We start from the raw sequence: 12,106 nt of genomic DNA, 5'->3' as shown, positions 1-12,106 counted from the left end.
TGTAGCTAACTTTGATACATGGAATTGTGGAAATCTGAAAGAAGCTACATACTGAAGAAACATTGGTGGAGCCAATCTGTATTAAGCAACAGATGAACAAGATCCTCAAAGTGGTTAACTACTAAAATTCAAATGAGCTAGGTAAGACACAAGAACAAGGCTGGACAGTCATGCTGTTTTCCAGAATGCATTGAGCACAGCAAAATAAACTCTGCTTCTCACTGTGCCACAGTACCTTTTATGTACAGTATGTAATATGGACTTTGTACATTATTAATTCAGTATCTGTGCAACACTAAGAAAAAAAGTACTTGCATTTTGCTTTTTAGAAAAAAATAATTTTTGTTTGTAGGATAATAAATGCACTGCAGCATACATTACTTCTAGCAAAAAAACTACTAATATATCACTATGATTATTAAATCAACAAAAATAAATACATAAATTAAAGATGCTGATTCCTTCAAAGGTTTGTGCTCTTTTAATCACAGGGGCTTTGTATCCCATTTGTAATGAGGAATCCAGCATCCACAGATATCAGATTCACAGCCGTTCATGAACTGTTTCAAGCTCCCTGGATTGGGAAACTAGAGCTGAGTGATGCGGGCAAATGGATAGATGATCTTCTGATTTTAGTAAGTTTTATGCCATGAGAAACTCACCTACCAAAGCCTCTATGTCAATATTAGTCATAAATGCCATTGACCGTTGTAAATCTAACTAATGTCCTGTAAAGAAGGCCTCATATCTTCCTTTTAATTATTTTCCCTATTAATATTAGTCAATGGTGTGTTGTAAAACTGCTTGTTTCAGACAAAGTATTATGCTATAGTTTGTAAACAGTTTCCACTACAGTGTAGCTGGCATGCTGACCTGTTTTGTTGTCTTTTTACTATTTCATATTAACGTCAGGCTCTAGGAGGAGTTTGCTATCAAGTGTTCTACCAGAGAGTGCTGTCTGCTGCATCTCCCTGCCAAGCCCAAGTTACATGCTTTGCTGCAGCCATTTTTTCTGTCATCTTGGCTGTCCCCTCTGTGCTTATTGGAGCCACAGCAGTATCAACGGGTGTGTTACACACCTGCATTTTTAATTTTAATTCCATTCCCGTATTTGTTTGGGATTTCAACTCCTTTAGATTTTAATGCTGGGTTGCTTTAAGTAAACAGAGACCTACTCAAATGCTCTCATCTATTAATTAGCCTAGCAATGCAGTTTCTAGGGAATTTTATTCATAATTTCAAGTAAGGAAATAATCTACAATTTGTGAAAGGTTCTGTGAAAGTGAAAGTATACTATATCAATAGCAAATGGAACCTTTTATAATCCTGAATTACTTATTGTGTCATTGTAAACAGTACTGCTTTGTAACCAGGTACATTTGAAAGTCATGATTTCAGCATGAGCACTAATGACTAAAACTAATGTTACACCTTAGATGTTCCAGGATGTATTGTTGTTCCTCTATCAACAGTGATGCTATAAGCACTATTATACAAGCCTTCCGTACTAGTTAAATGAACGGTCAATACATTTGAACTACAGTATTGTGAATAAACACAATTCGTCTTTAGTATTATGTTTTAATGTACTGCAGCAATGTTTTTGATATGTTAGAACTCATTGTAGAATTACCTCTGGCCTCATTTTACGGCTCTGTTTCAGACTGGAACCAGACGAGCTATGGCTTACCCACACCATTTGAGAGAGGTGAAGCTGCTAAGATTCTCCCCATCTCGCTGCAACAGCTCTGTCCACCCTTCATCTCCATCGCTGGTATCGGGGCCATCGCAGCAGCGGTGATGTCTTCAGTGGACTCTGCTATGCTGTCTTCTGCCTCCCTGTTCGCACGAAACATCTACAAGAACATCTTGAGAAAAACGGTGAGCCTTGTTACCTGCGATAAACATAAGGACAGTTTATATTGGTGTCACACATGAGTATTTTACTCATTTGTTTTGTTGTTTCAATGTTATACCTCCCGGCTTCTGAGAACGAAGTGGTGTGGGTGGTGAGAGTTTCTGTGCTCATCGTTGGGTTGTGCGGAACAGGCCTCGCCGTCACAGCGGACACTGTCTATGGATTCTGGCTGATAAGTGGAGATGTGATTTACACTGTGCTTTTCTCTCAGCTCATCTGTGTTCTGTATTTCCCCAGTACTAAAAGTTATGGTGCTGCTGCAGGCTTTGTTGTGGGTGCAGTGCTAAGGTTATTAGGAGGGGAGCCCGTACTCGGCATCCCACCAGTGATTCATTTCCCTTACTGTAGACTCATTGACTCCAATATTTTCCATTCAGAACCCTGGCAATGCTGCTTTCTTTAATCACCATCATGGTTGGCTCCTTCCTGGCATCATTGCTGTTCAACAGAGGTCTTCTGCCAGAAAGGTGGGACGTATTTCAAGTCAAGAAGCACAATGATAAAATTCTCAGAAGGTCACACTATGAGGAAACGTGTTTAGATGTTATTCTAGCAGTTAATGAGGACTCACCTGTTGAAAAGGAATCCTAGAAGACTTGTACAATATATATACTGTATATATATACGGAGAACTATTAGGAATGCAACTAATGAGGGTTGGAACCAATAGCATGTAATGTCAGTATATACAGTACTTTAAGACTGACATGATTTATATCTTCAGTCTACATTAAACAAAAAAACTATGGATTATGGTAATTACTTAACTATTGAGTGTTCTGTTATGGTTGTTAATGTATTCATAAACCAACCTTTAATACCAGGATGTATGAAGTTCAGTTTCTTGCAGCAGTCCCATCTAGATGATCAAAATGTATATTTCCTAAATTCTCACCATTCTAAATCTTTGCGTGACGTTGTTTCTTTTAAAATGTGTTATCCAAATTATTTTTTGTTGGTGTTTGATGGTGTAGGACTCTGGAACAACACAGTATTTCTAGCATACATTTGGTTTTCCTATTCGATGTAATAAAATGTGAATTTTTCAGAAAACAAATGTACTGAGAGAAATGTAAACTGTAACAAATACTACTGGTTAAAATACTCATTTGTGGTGTTTTTAATGCTTCCTAGTATCTATCATGTTGAGTTTCTTTCACTGTCTTTCTGTTTTTTGGCATCCATAAATTCCTTTTCTATGAACTGAATTTTGATTGTGTTTTTAATTAGTCTAAATCCAGATTAGGAAACCAGCAGGGGTCTCTGTTAGAAGTTCATTTCTCTCCAACCTCCATTCAGTATTATTGCACCGTCTTCTACCATAAAAGAATTTAATCTTAGCTGAAAATTTGTGGGCACTAGATGGATTAAGCAGAGTACAGTATGTGAGAGTAAAGAACATTTGGATTTACTGTTTTCTGTTTCCCAACTTCATGAGAAAACATCTCATCTGGCACTGATTGTAAGTGTATGTCGGATTAACTCAGAGTTTAAAGATTCACTGGTTATGTGATATACTATATCTAAGGTGGGTAGCTGTGTCAGCATGCGTAGTTTGCAAAGGAACAAGTAATAGGTTTATTCCATACTGAAAAGAGAAGAGAGAAAACACAACGTTTCAGCTGTGATGCCTTCTTCGGGTGTGAGGGCTTCATAGCCAAAACGTGTTTTCTCTTTTCTCTTTTCAGCATGGAATAAACCTATTACTTGTTCTTCCATACTATATCTAAGGTTAGAAATACTCTGTGCAAAACAGATCAGAGGAAATCCATGAACAGAAAATAGTTTGTGGCCTATGCAAGGTACAGTATAGCATTTTGCTTATGTTTTAAGAGATGTGTTGCTTTTTTAATGAGGTTCTTTTTGTTTTCTAGAAGTATTTCTGAAAATGTAGCACATTTTATTGTTCTGTGTATGAGTAATGAATTTCCACACAACTGGCTACATAAACAGATGTTTTCTGACAATAGGGAACTTACTGAAAATTAATTGGATCCTTGTAATATTTGAATAAATACTTTAGAAGACATTCACTTGTAGTGGAGAGGTTAATGCAATAGTCTTACGCCCAGCTCAGATTATTTTATCTAATAAAGAATAGAAAGAAAAGGTTATGTGTAATTGGAGAGCAGTGAGCATGGCTCAGGAAAGATGTCTCACCTAGCTGTTATACACATTTGTAATTTCTTATTTGTTTATTATTGTAAACAATTTGGTGGTTCTTTCATTATAAGCATAGAAAAATATTCAGACACTCAGGTCATGGCTTGTACTTCAATGAAAAGTTCTGATAGGAGAGTTTGAGGTTTTGAAATGAACATTGTGCAGTAAGAGGACTTAAGAAGCCAATATGATTTTAATTCATAAATGCAAGACGGTAAAAACCAAAAGCTTACAACCTTTGACCCAGTTGCTGTAGTAATACAGTCTCCTGAGCCAAAAGAAGTACTTAATTATACTATAGCTTTTCAAGAGCTGAGTAATGCTGACTGTTAGAAAAAATAATCTTTCATTGTAAGAGGAAAAGTTTGGATCATTTGCTAATGCTCATTGTGTTTTTGCTAAGTATAATAAACCTCCTTACGCCCTGCTAAAACTGAACCAGAAGTAAGAATACTTACCGAAAAGCTCAAGGTATTGTGCGGTTGCATTTCTTTTTAAATAAAGACCACCAGATATTTGGTAAGACTCTACTTTTGACTATTTTCATATCCTGTGATAGGAGTTATACCATCAAATGAGATAAGATATATATTTTTATTGTTTAGAACAAACCAGTAATGGATACTGACAAAAAGGTTTGGGTATTATTGTTTTTCTTATTGAATAAGAGACCACAAATTTTAAATGACCTAATAATCCTAGCAAATGCTTTACTTCATAATACATTCATTTTCATAAACATGGGAGCAGAGCAGTCTTACGGTATGACACAGTTTTATTTTTGATGGAACCTTCATTCATAACAAGGGGGGAAATCATTTTAGTGACATATATTGTTTCCCTACATGAAAATGTATACTTTAGTTTTTATCCTTCATCAAGTTTTATTTGCATAAGTATGTTTCAGTGCATAGTACTTTTTAGTAGGACATACTGTATTCAATTTATATACTGTATATATAGTTTTAAAGGTCTTTGATGTGAAAGTCAGTGACATCAAATTGATAATTACCTCAGCCATCCATGTAGCCAAATGAGGCTTGTAAATTAACAGCAGTCTTTCTACATTTACAGAGCTCCACTGTGTAGTGATGGGTGTCAATATCCCTGGTTTGGTGTCTGTGATCATATTTTATGTGGTGATTCTGGCCACTGGCATCTGGGCTTCAAGAAAGTCCAAGAGAGAAGAGAAGAAATGCACAGGAAATAAAAGTGAAGTCACCATGGTTGGTGGCCGAAACCTGAATGTTTGTGTTAGCATTTTCACAATGACTGGTAAGATTTACAGACTTGGTACTATGTTACATTTATTATCAGTAATAGATGAGAATTAGAATTGCTATCCAGACTGCCCCCTATCAAACTCCCTGATTGAGCTGACGCAACAATGATCTTATTAAAATCAAACACGAGTACTGTATTTAAATGTGTTTTTGTTTGTCTGTTTTAGCAACATGGGTTGGAGGCGGCTTCATCCTGGGGTCAGCTGAGATTGTCTATCTCCCATCACAGGGCCTGGCTTGGTCTGTTGGGCTGGTTGGATACTCCCTGAGTTTGATAGTGGGTGAGAAATAATTGTTCACTTAATGACATAAAATGTCATACGAAAAATATGATTCAAGATTCAAATGAAAGAAAAATGAATTAATGGTCTTAAATGGAAATGACAACTGAGTTAGAGGAAGAGTGAATTGACAATACCAAAAAGAAGGAAAGCTGTGACTGATACTTAGCATCAAATGAAACGTATCATTTTATGTGCTGTATGCATACAAGCTTTTAGAAAAATACATCATATGATTGTTGGAAATTGATCCAGAGCACTGATGCTTGTTGTCTGAAATGCTCACAATCAGCAATGTCTTACCTGGTAAAGCATTGTGTCTAATCACAGGTCATCAATAATAGTCCACATTCTGGAAGATCATAACTCATTACACCAAGATTGATAGGGTGGTTCAAGTGTGATGGTCTGGGCAGAAGAATCTTGTCTGGACTCCACATGCTAGGAGTGATGGCACCCTGTCTGTATGGTGCCTCACTACCTGTGGGTTCAACCTCAGGCAGTATTGCAAAACTTGTCCTCCTGCTGTTAATTTAATAATGGCTTTTTTTGCAACATAAGAATGTGATGCCCTTCTTTCTGGACTTGGGCCCAGTTGAACATCTATGGGATGAACTAGGATATTGTGTGGCACCTAGGGCTCAGAGACCAGAAGAAACCAGGCACATTCTTGAGGAATGGAACTATGAGGAATGGAATAGAATTCTGCAACACAGCATCCGTAACCTGTAGTATCACTGATATACAGCTTGGATTCTTTCCAGTGGTGGCAATGCACAGTAGAAGCCTGTGACTTCCACAGTAGATCCACTATTGGAAGAACCCTGTTGATGATACGTTAATTAGCATAATAAATTTTGTGTCTGTTCAATTAAATTGTCAGTGCACCTTCTACTACAGAGTGTAATTTTCCTGAACATTTTGAGAGTTTGTTGCAGTTATAAATGATACATTTTCTTTGATGTTCCGTACACTGTTAGAAAAGAAACTTTCAGATGACAATGGGTTTATTGCTTGCAAAATGAGCTTGCAAATACTTATTATTAATACTTAATTTCTTTTAGCTATAAAGAATAAATGTTTCTTCACCCAGCTTAAAAAATAACAGATCTTGAGGTCTCTATAAATGAGCCAGTAACCTTTATTCATAAATTAGTCAACATATGGGTTATTATACAATCTAAGTCTTTCTAGTCCTGCAAACCACAGGTCATGCTAATACAGTGTACAACTAGAAATATCTGCTTGTAATATAAACTATGAATGTATCTTATCCAGGTGGAATTTTCTTTACCAAACCAATGAGAGGAAAGAATTATGTCACTATGATGGACCCATTCCAACTAAAGTATGGGAACAAACTGACAAGTATACTCTTTATTCCTGCATTGCTGGCAGACATATTCTGGGTAGCCTGTGTTCTGGCTGCTTTAGGTGGGTACGTTTAAATAATTTTAACATTATAGTCTCCTGTACCAGGTTGGCTGAAGCAATATGCCACTATAAGTGTTTTCTCAATCTGTATAAGAGAGGTATTGCAACATGCTTACCTACACAATTGCTAAGCAATGACAAAGAAATAATGACAATGAAACAGTACTTAACCTCAATATAATTCTCATGAAATGTCTGAATTCTTTACAGAGCACTTTCTTTTAATACACATTTTTCTCTGTTGCCCAGCTTTCTTCAAATAATTAAAAACATTCTTTTGAACTTGAGTGCAGTAGTTAATTGCTAGAATGAAAAAAATAATAAAGGTCATGTCCTATTAGTTTTGTAACCATTTGTGACACCGCAAAGCTGTTTAATGGCAAGGCTTAAAATGTAATCCCATTGTATTCAATAGGTGACTTCAGGTTACAATGTGTCTAGGATTTTATTATGGACTCCCTCAGTTAGAGTTGTAGGAATTGATTGAAACTGCACAAGACAGACACTGAACTTGTATTCAAGTAATATTCAAGTGGAATTACTGTTCTTAATTGACAATTTAGTCTCAATACAGCTCTTCTTGAGTGAATATCTGGGCTTAAGAAACTCAACTTAGATTTGAAAGTAAAGTGTTGCAATGTAATGCACCTTTATAACCATATACAGTATTATGGAGGATCTTTGCAATGACCAGCAGAACAACTTTTGAAGCAGAGGCATGGGCTCATTAAGATTTTCTTGTGAAGTAATTTTGATAACAGCACAAAGAGCATTATTGTCTACTATTTGCAATTTAAAGAATCATCTCAGGGAGGCATTAACATGTGCCCTTTAACAACATCATGATTAATTATTTCATTACTGTCTTTATTACTATCTCTTTCGAGTACAGCAAATCTCACATTACTATATGGTAACCCTCAAAGCGTTCTTTGTTTTTGTTTTATGTTGAAATTGAAAGGTAAAAATTAGTTTTCAGCACTAAAACACAGATATTCCAGATGAACAGCACCTCAAAATGCACTAGTGGAGATGGGACACTATTGCCTCTGCTTCATTTCAGAAGACTGTTGCTGCTGCTGTGTGTTTTAGCCAGTCAGCTAGTTCTGTGCAATGTTTCTGGTGACTGAAGCTTTAGTGAAACATGAGCTGCAAGAGTAAAGGCAGGAATTGCATTAGAAGTCCTGGCTCCCTGGATTTCTTATTGCAAGAGGTCACAGACCTCTACAGATACCCTTGCAATGGGGAGTTGTTTTGCATGTTGCCTCTGCCTTTGAACCCTTGTTACCACAGTCACACCCAAAGTCTTGATTTTGAAGTCTCAAAGAGTGAAAAATACATCTCATTAACCTCACACATAAGCACCACTGTGCTTTTCCATATAACTGTATCATAAGGATCAGAGTTAGACAACTATATCTTCTATTGCTGATTGTAATACTGTTAAGAAACATGGTTTATAAAAATTGTATAATATGTGTCAATTTGCTGTTTATTATAACATCTCATATTTTTAATTAAATCTATTCCAGGAGGAACCATGAGTGTTATATTGGATATATCATCTTATTACTCTGTCATCATCTCAGCTGGTGTAGGTATATCATACACTCTACTGGGAGGCCTATACTCTGTAGCATACACTGATGTAATCCAGCTCATCTTCATGCTTTTTAGTCTGGTAAGTAAAGGCTCATCTGACATTATTTTGGATTGTACTTGCATATTGTGAATGTAAGAGAAGTACAATTCTAATTACAGTATAAATTTTATCATTTAAAAACACTTTCTGTCCTCCCTGCAATCAGTGGGTCATGTTATACTGTATGATGATAAATTGAAGTTTACTCAGATGCACCAGTGACACAACCAGTCTCTGTGTAGTGGTAATCCTAGAATGAGCAGTGATAGTGATCTTTTTTAGAAGCATATGCTAATGTACTGTAATCAGTCCCTCTGGACAAATGATCTAAGTAAATCTAACTACACAGGGTGATAACAAGTAATTTAAAAAATGTATTGTATGTTTTTGGAGGGGGTGTCATCTTAAGTCTCTGCTTTGTTGAACTTGTTTCTTCTTACCAATTCCAGTGGCTTTGTGTCCCATTTACTCTTCTGAGCCCAGCATCTACTGACATTGCATACACAGCAGTGAATGAACTCTACCAGTCTCCCTGGATAGGGAAAATTGAGCCGACAGAATTGGGGAGATGGCTGGATGATGTTTTGCTCGTGGTAATGTCAGATAGACAGATGAATCATCCATTCCAAGTGATTATATACTCTATTGGTGTGAGAATTCTTGATTGTCTTGATTTTGTTACCTGTAAAATAAGATGTTTACCTTGTCAGTGCAAAGTTTAGCTTGTTTTTCCAAGCCCATTAATATAGTTACTCAATCGCTGACAGTTTCAATTCTTTTCCAGACTTTGGGAGGAATATGTTACCAAGCCTTTTATCAAAGGATCTTGGCAGTAGCTTCTACCACTCAGGCACAGGTCACATGCTATGTTGGATCAATCTTCTGCTTTGTCTTGGGCATTCCTTCTGTGATTATTGGGGCCGTAGCAGCTTCAACAGGTCAGAAATCCTTTGTTGCCTCTTTTACCAGTTGCTTGTTTTGTCTTGATACAAATTAATTAGAACATTATAACTTAATTTCCTTTCTGAAGAAAATAAACTTGTATCTTATAATTAAAGTTAGACATTTTAATAATAATTGATTATGAAAACCTTATATAGGCTGAATGACACTTTTACCTAATGGCATGATCTCAGGGTAATAAAACTAGACACGTTGATGGAGTCAATAGTGTGAATTGCTGTTCCATAAAGTCAGGTTCTTCTTGAAGACAATGAGAGTTTCTTACGGTATCACTCCTTTGCTGTTTCAGACTGGAACCAGACCAGTTATGGTTTGCCCACGCCATATGAGCGAGAACAAGCTGGTATGATTTTGCCCATTACCCTGCAGCATCTCTGTCCTTCCTACATTTCCATCGCAGGCATTGGGGCTATTGCTGCAGCAGTGATGTCATCCATAGACTCGGCCTTGCTTTCCTCTGCCTCCCTATTTGCACGAAACATCTACAAGAACATCTTGAGAAAAAAAGTGAGGAACAGTTAAATAGATCGGATTTATCAAGTAACATTTTATAAAATTACTGTAGTAACTTAAAACACTCCATCTAGAGATGCAGTGCCTTGTAAAATATTCACACCATTCCAATTATGTCCTATTCTGTTGCTGACATATAACTTGTTTAATTCATAAAAGTGTTCCATTTAAGTATTATAAATTATTGTTGATCTCATGCTAAAAATATCTTCTCCTCCCCTTTACAGGCATCTGAAAACGAAATAATGTGGGTGGTGAAGTTTTCAGTTCTTCTTTTTGGGTCAATTGGAATGAGTCTGGCAATGACAACCAACTCTGTCTTTGTGTTTTGGCTGCTCAGCGGAGATATGATGTATACTGTGGTTTGTGCCCAGCTTCTCTGCATTCTCTTTGTTCCCAAGTCAAATGGTTATGGTGCCTGCGTGGGATTTGTGTTGGGACTGACGCTGAGGTGTCTAGCTGGGGAACCCATCTTGAACATTGCCCCTGTGATTCACTTCCCTGGCTGCAGGCTTGTGGATGGTGTCTATGTGCAGTATTTCCCATTCAAAACCGTCTCCATGCTGATCTCCTTTTTCAGTATTGTGATGGTTTCCCACCTGGCATCCTTTCTGTTTAACAAAGGGCTCCTAAAGGAAAAGTGGGATATATTTAATGTCAAGGAAAAGAGCAGAATCACACTGAAAGATGTGGCACTGAATGAATTAACAGAAGAGAGCATTCTTCACAATTGTCAGCCTTCTCCCATCATCAGTAAAGAGGGCTCTGCTTGAGTTAGAATACACCAATAATGCACACTTCTTTATGGAAGACAAACATATTACATCACGTTTATGTCTACATACAGTAGGTCACTACTAGTTCATAAAAAATGTTTTGAAGGTTCCAGTATTTTGATTGAACAATGTTGTAGCAGACCAGCTGTAGTAAGAATAGTACTGTAGTTTCAGCTGATCTGTCACAAGAGGTTCTTAAGGCCTCTAATGTCTGTATACAGTATGTGTAAGTTTACGAGTGGTGCATTGATTGCATAATTAGTTAATTGGTGAAGGGCTGAGAGTCACATTTTCCAAAGGGGTTAGAGTTAGGGTTAAAGGGACTCATAGTGGTAGGTGATATTGGGTTGTTGTTTGGTGGGTTCAGAGGTCCTTTGTGATTTTCATGTGCTCATGCCTCACCAGCCTACTGTTTACACAGAAGCCTGGCACAAATATCTAACACTTTATAATACTGAAAATAAAAAGTACAGAAATAACTTCTCTTTCTTTAAACAAGATTTTTCTGTTAATGATAAGGATTTAAAAAAATTGGATTAAAATCTGAATGAGAGAGGAAACAATAGTTGTAATCATTATTCAAATGGTGCAGTTCCTCCAGCTACCAATTAGAGTTCAGCTGAACATTGAAGACATATTTTTTATTATTGCTTGTAGTAAATTTCAGAATTGTGTTTTGATAAACTGGACTTGAAGAATCTCTAACTGGGTTTCCATGCGCACTAGTTTTCTAACACTTGGTATTCAGAATACAGTATCCATTGTTGTAAACATAGTCACAATAAGATTAAAAATATTCCTGATGTACAACGCAGTAACTTCTCTGAAGCAATCCAAATGTGTCTTGTATGTGGGTATACCAGTTGTTCAAGTAATTGTGTGACTGAGACTAACATGACAACATTCTTTGAAATGGACACATTCCAGTACACCCAACAGTGAAGCAAGTCAAGCAGGCTGTTCTTCTTTACTGGAAAGCAGTCTGTGTTCAAATTATTGTTTTAAACCAGTGCAAAATGGCTTGTTGAACCCAGAATAGGTGGGCTGAAAACAGAAATATTCTGTCTGGATCATTTTGAACATTTGGATGTGGCTGTTTGACATGATGCTCAGAGCATTTGCTTCCTATTTCT

At 36.8% G+C, this 12,106-nt stretch overlaps 2 protein-coding genes across 6 annotated transcripts in view; both read left to right on the top strand.

Annotated features, from left to right (window-relative positions):
- LOC148658188 (high-affinity choline transporter 1-like) overlaps window positions 1-12,106 on the top strand; it is a 42,772-nt gene continuing 30,666 nt past the window's right edge. Inside the window, exons 1-4 of the mRNA XM_088639276.1 lie at window positions 1-635; window positions 913-1,066; window positions 1,664-1,881; window positions 2,296-3,380. Of these exons, the coding sequence (XP_088495402.1) occupies window positions 513-635; window positions 913-1,066; window positions 1,664-1,881; window positions 2,296-2,418 (618 nt within the window). The 5' untranslated portion in view covers window positions 1-512 and the 3' untranslated portion in view covers window positions 2,419-3,380. The remainder of the gene's footprint in view (window positions 636-912; window positions 1,067-1,663; window positions 1,882-2,295; window positions 3,381-12,106) is intronic.
- On the top strand, window positions 3,752-11,450 carry LOC148658191 (high-affinity choline transporter 1-like). Of its 5 annotated transcripts, none has more exons than XM_088639262.1 (9): window positions 3,752-4,552; window positions 5,156-5,356; window positions 5,532-5,645; window positions 6,924-7,079; window positions 8,612-8,760; window positions 9,171-9,371; window positions 9,506-9,659; window positions 9,974-10,191; window positions 10,425-11,450. In XM_088639262.1, exons 2-9 carry the CDS (start codon window positions 5,173-5,175, stop codon window positions 10,968-10,970), a joined length of 1,722 nt encoding a protein of 573 aa, XP_088495388.1. In that variant the 5' UTR covers window positions 3,752-4,552; window positions 5,156-5,172; the 3' UTR covers window positions 10,971-11,450. The 5 variants fall into 5 exon arrangements, with proteins under 5 accessions (XP_088495388.1, XP_088495390.1, XP_088495389.1 ...); XM_088639264.1 differs by having other exon boundaries at window positions 4,481-4,600; window positions 9,171-9,314; XM_088639263.1 differs by having other exon boundaries at window positions 4,481-4,600; window positions 9,171-9,350.

Source organism: Lepisosteus platostomus, chromosome 7 (assembly GCF_059453375.1).
Source record: "Lepisosteus platostomus isolate fLepPlt1 chromosome 7, fLepPlt1.hap1, whole genome shotgun sequence".
Lineage (NCBI taxonomy): Eukaryota > Metazoa > Chordata > Actinopteri > Semionotiformes > Lepisosteidae > Lepisosteus > Lepisosteus platostomus.
The sequence above is the reverse complement of the archived record's forward strand: the minus strand, read 5'-3'. Positions and strand labels throughout refer to the sequence as shown.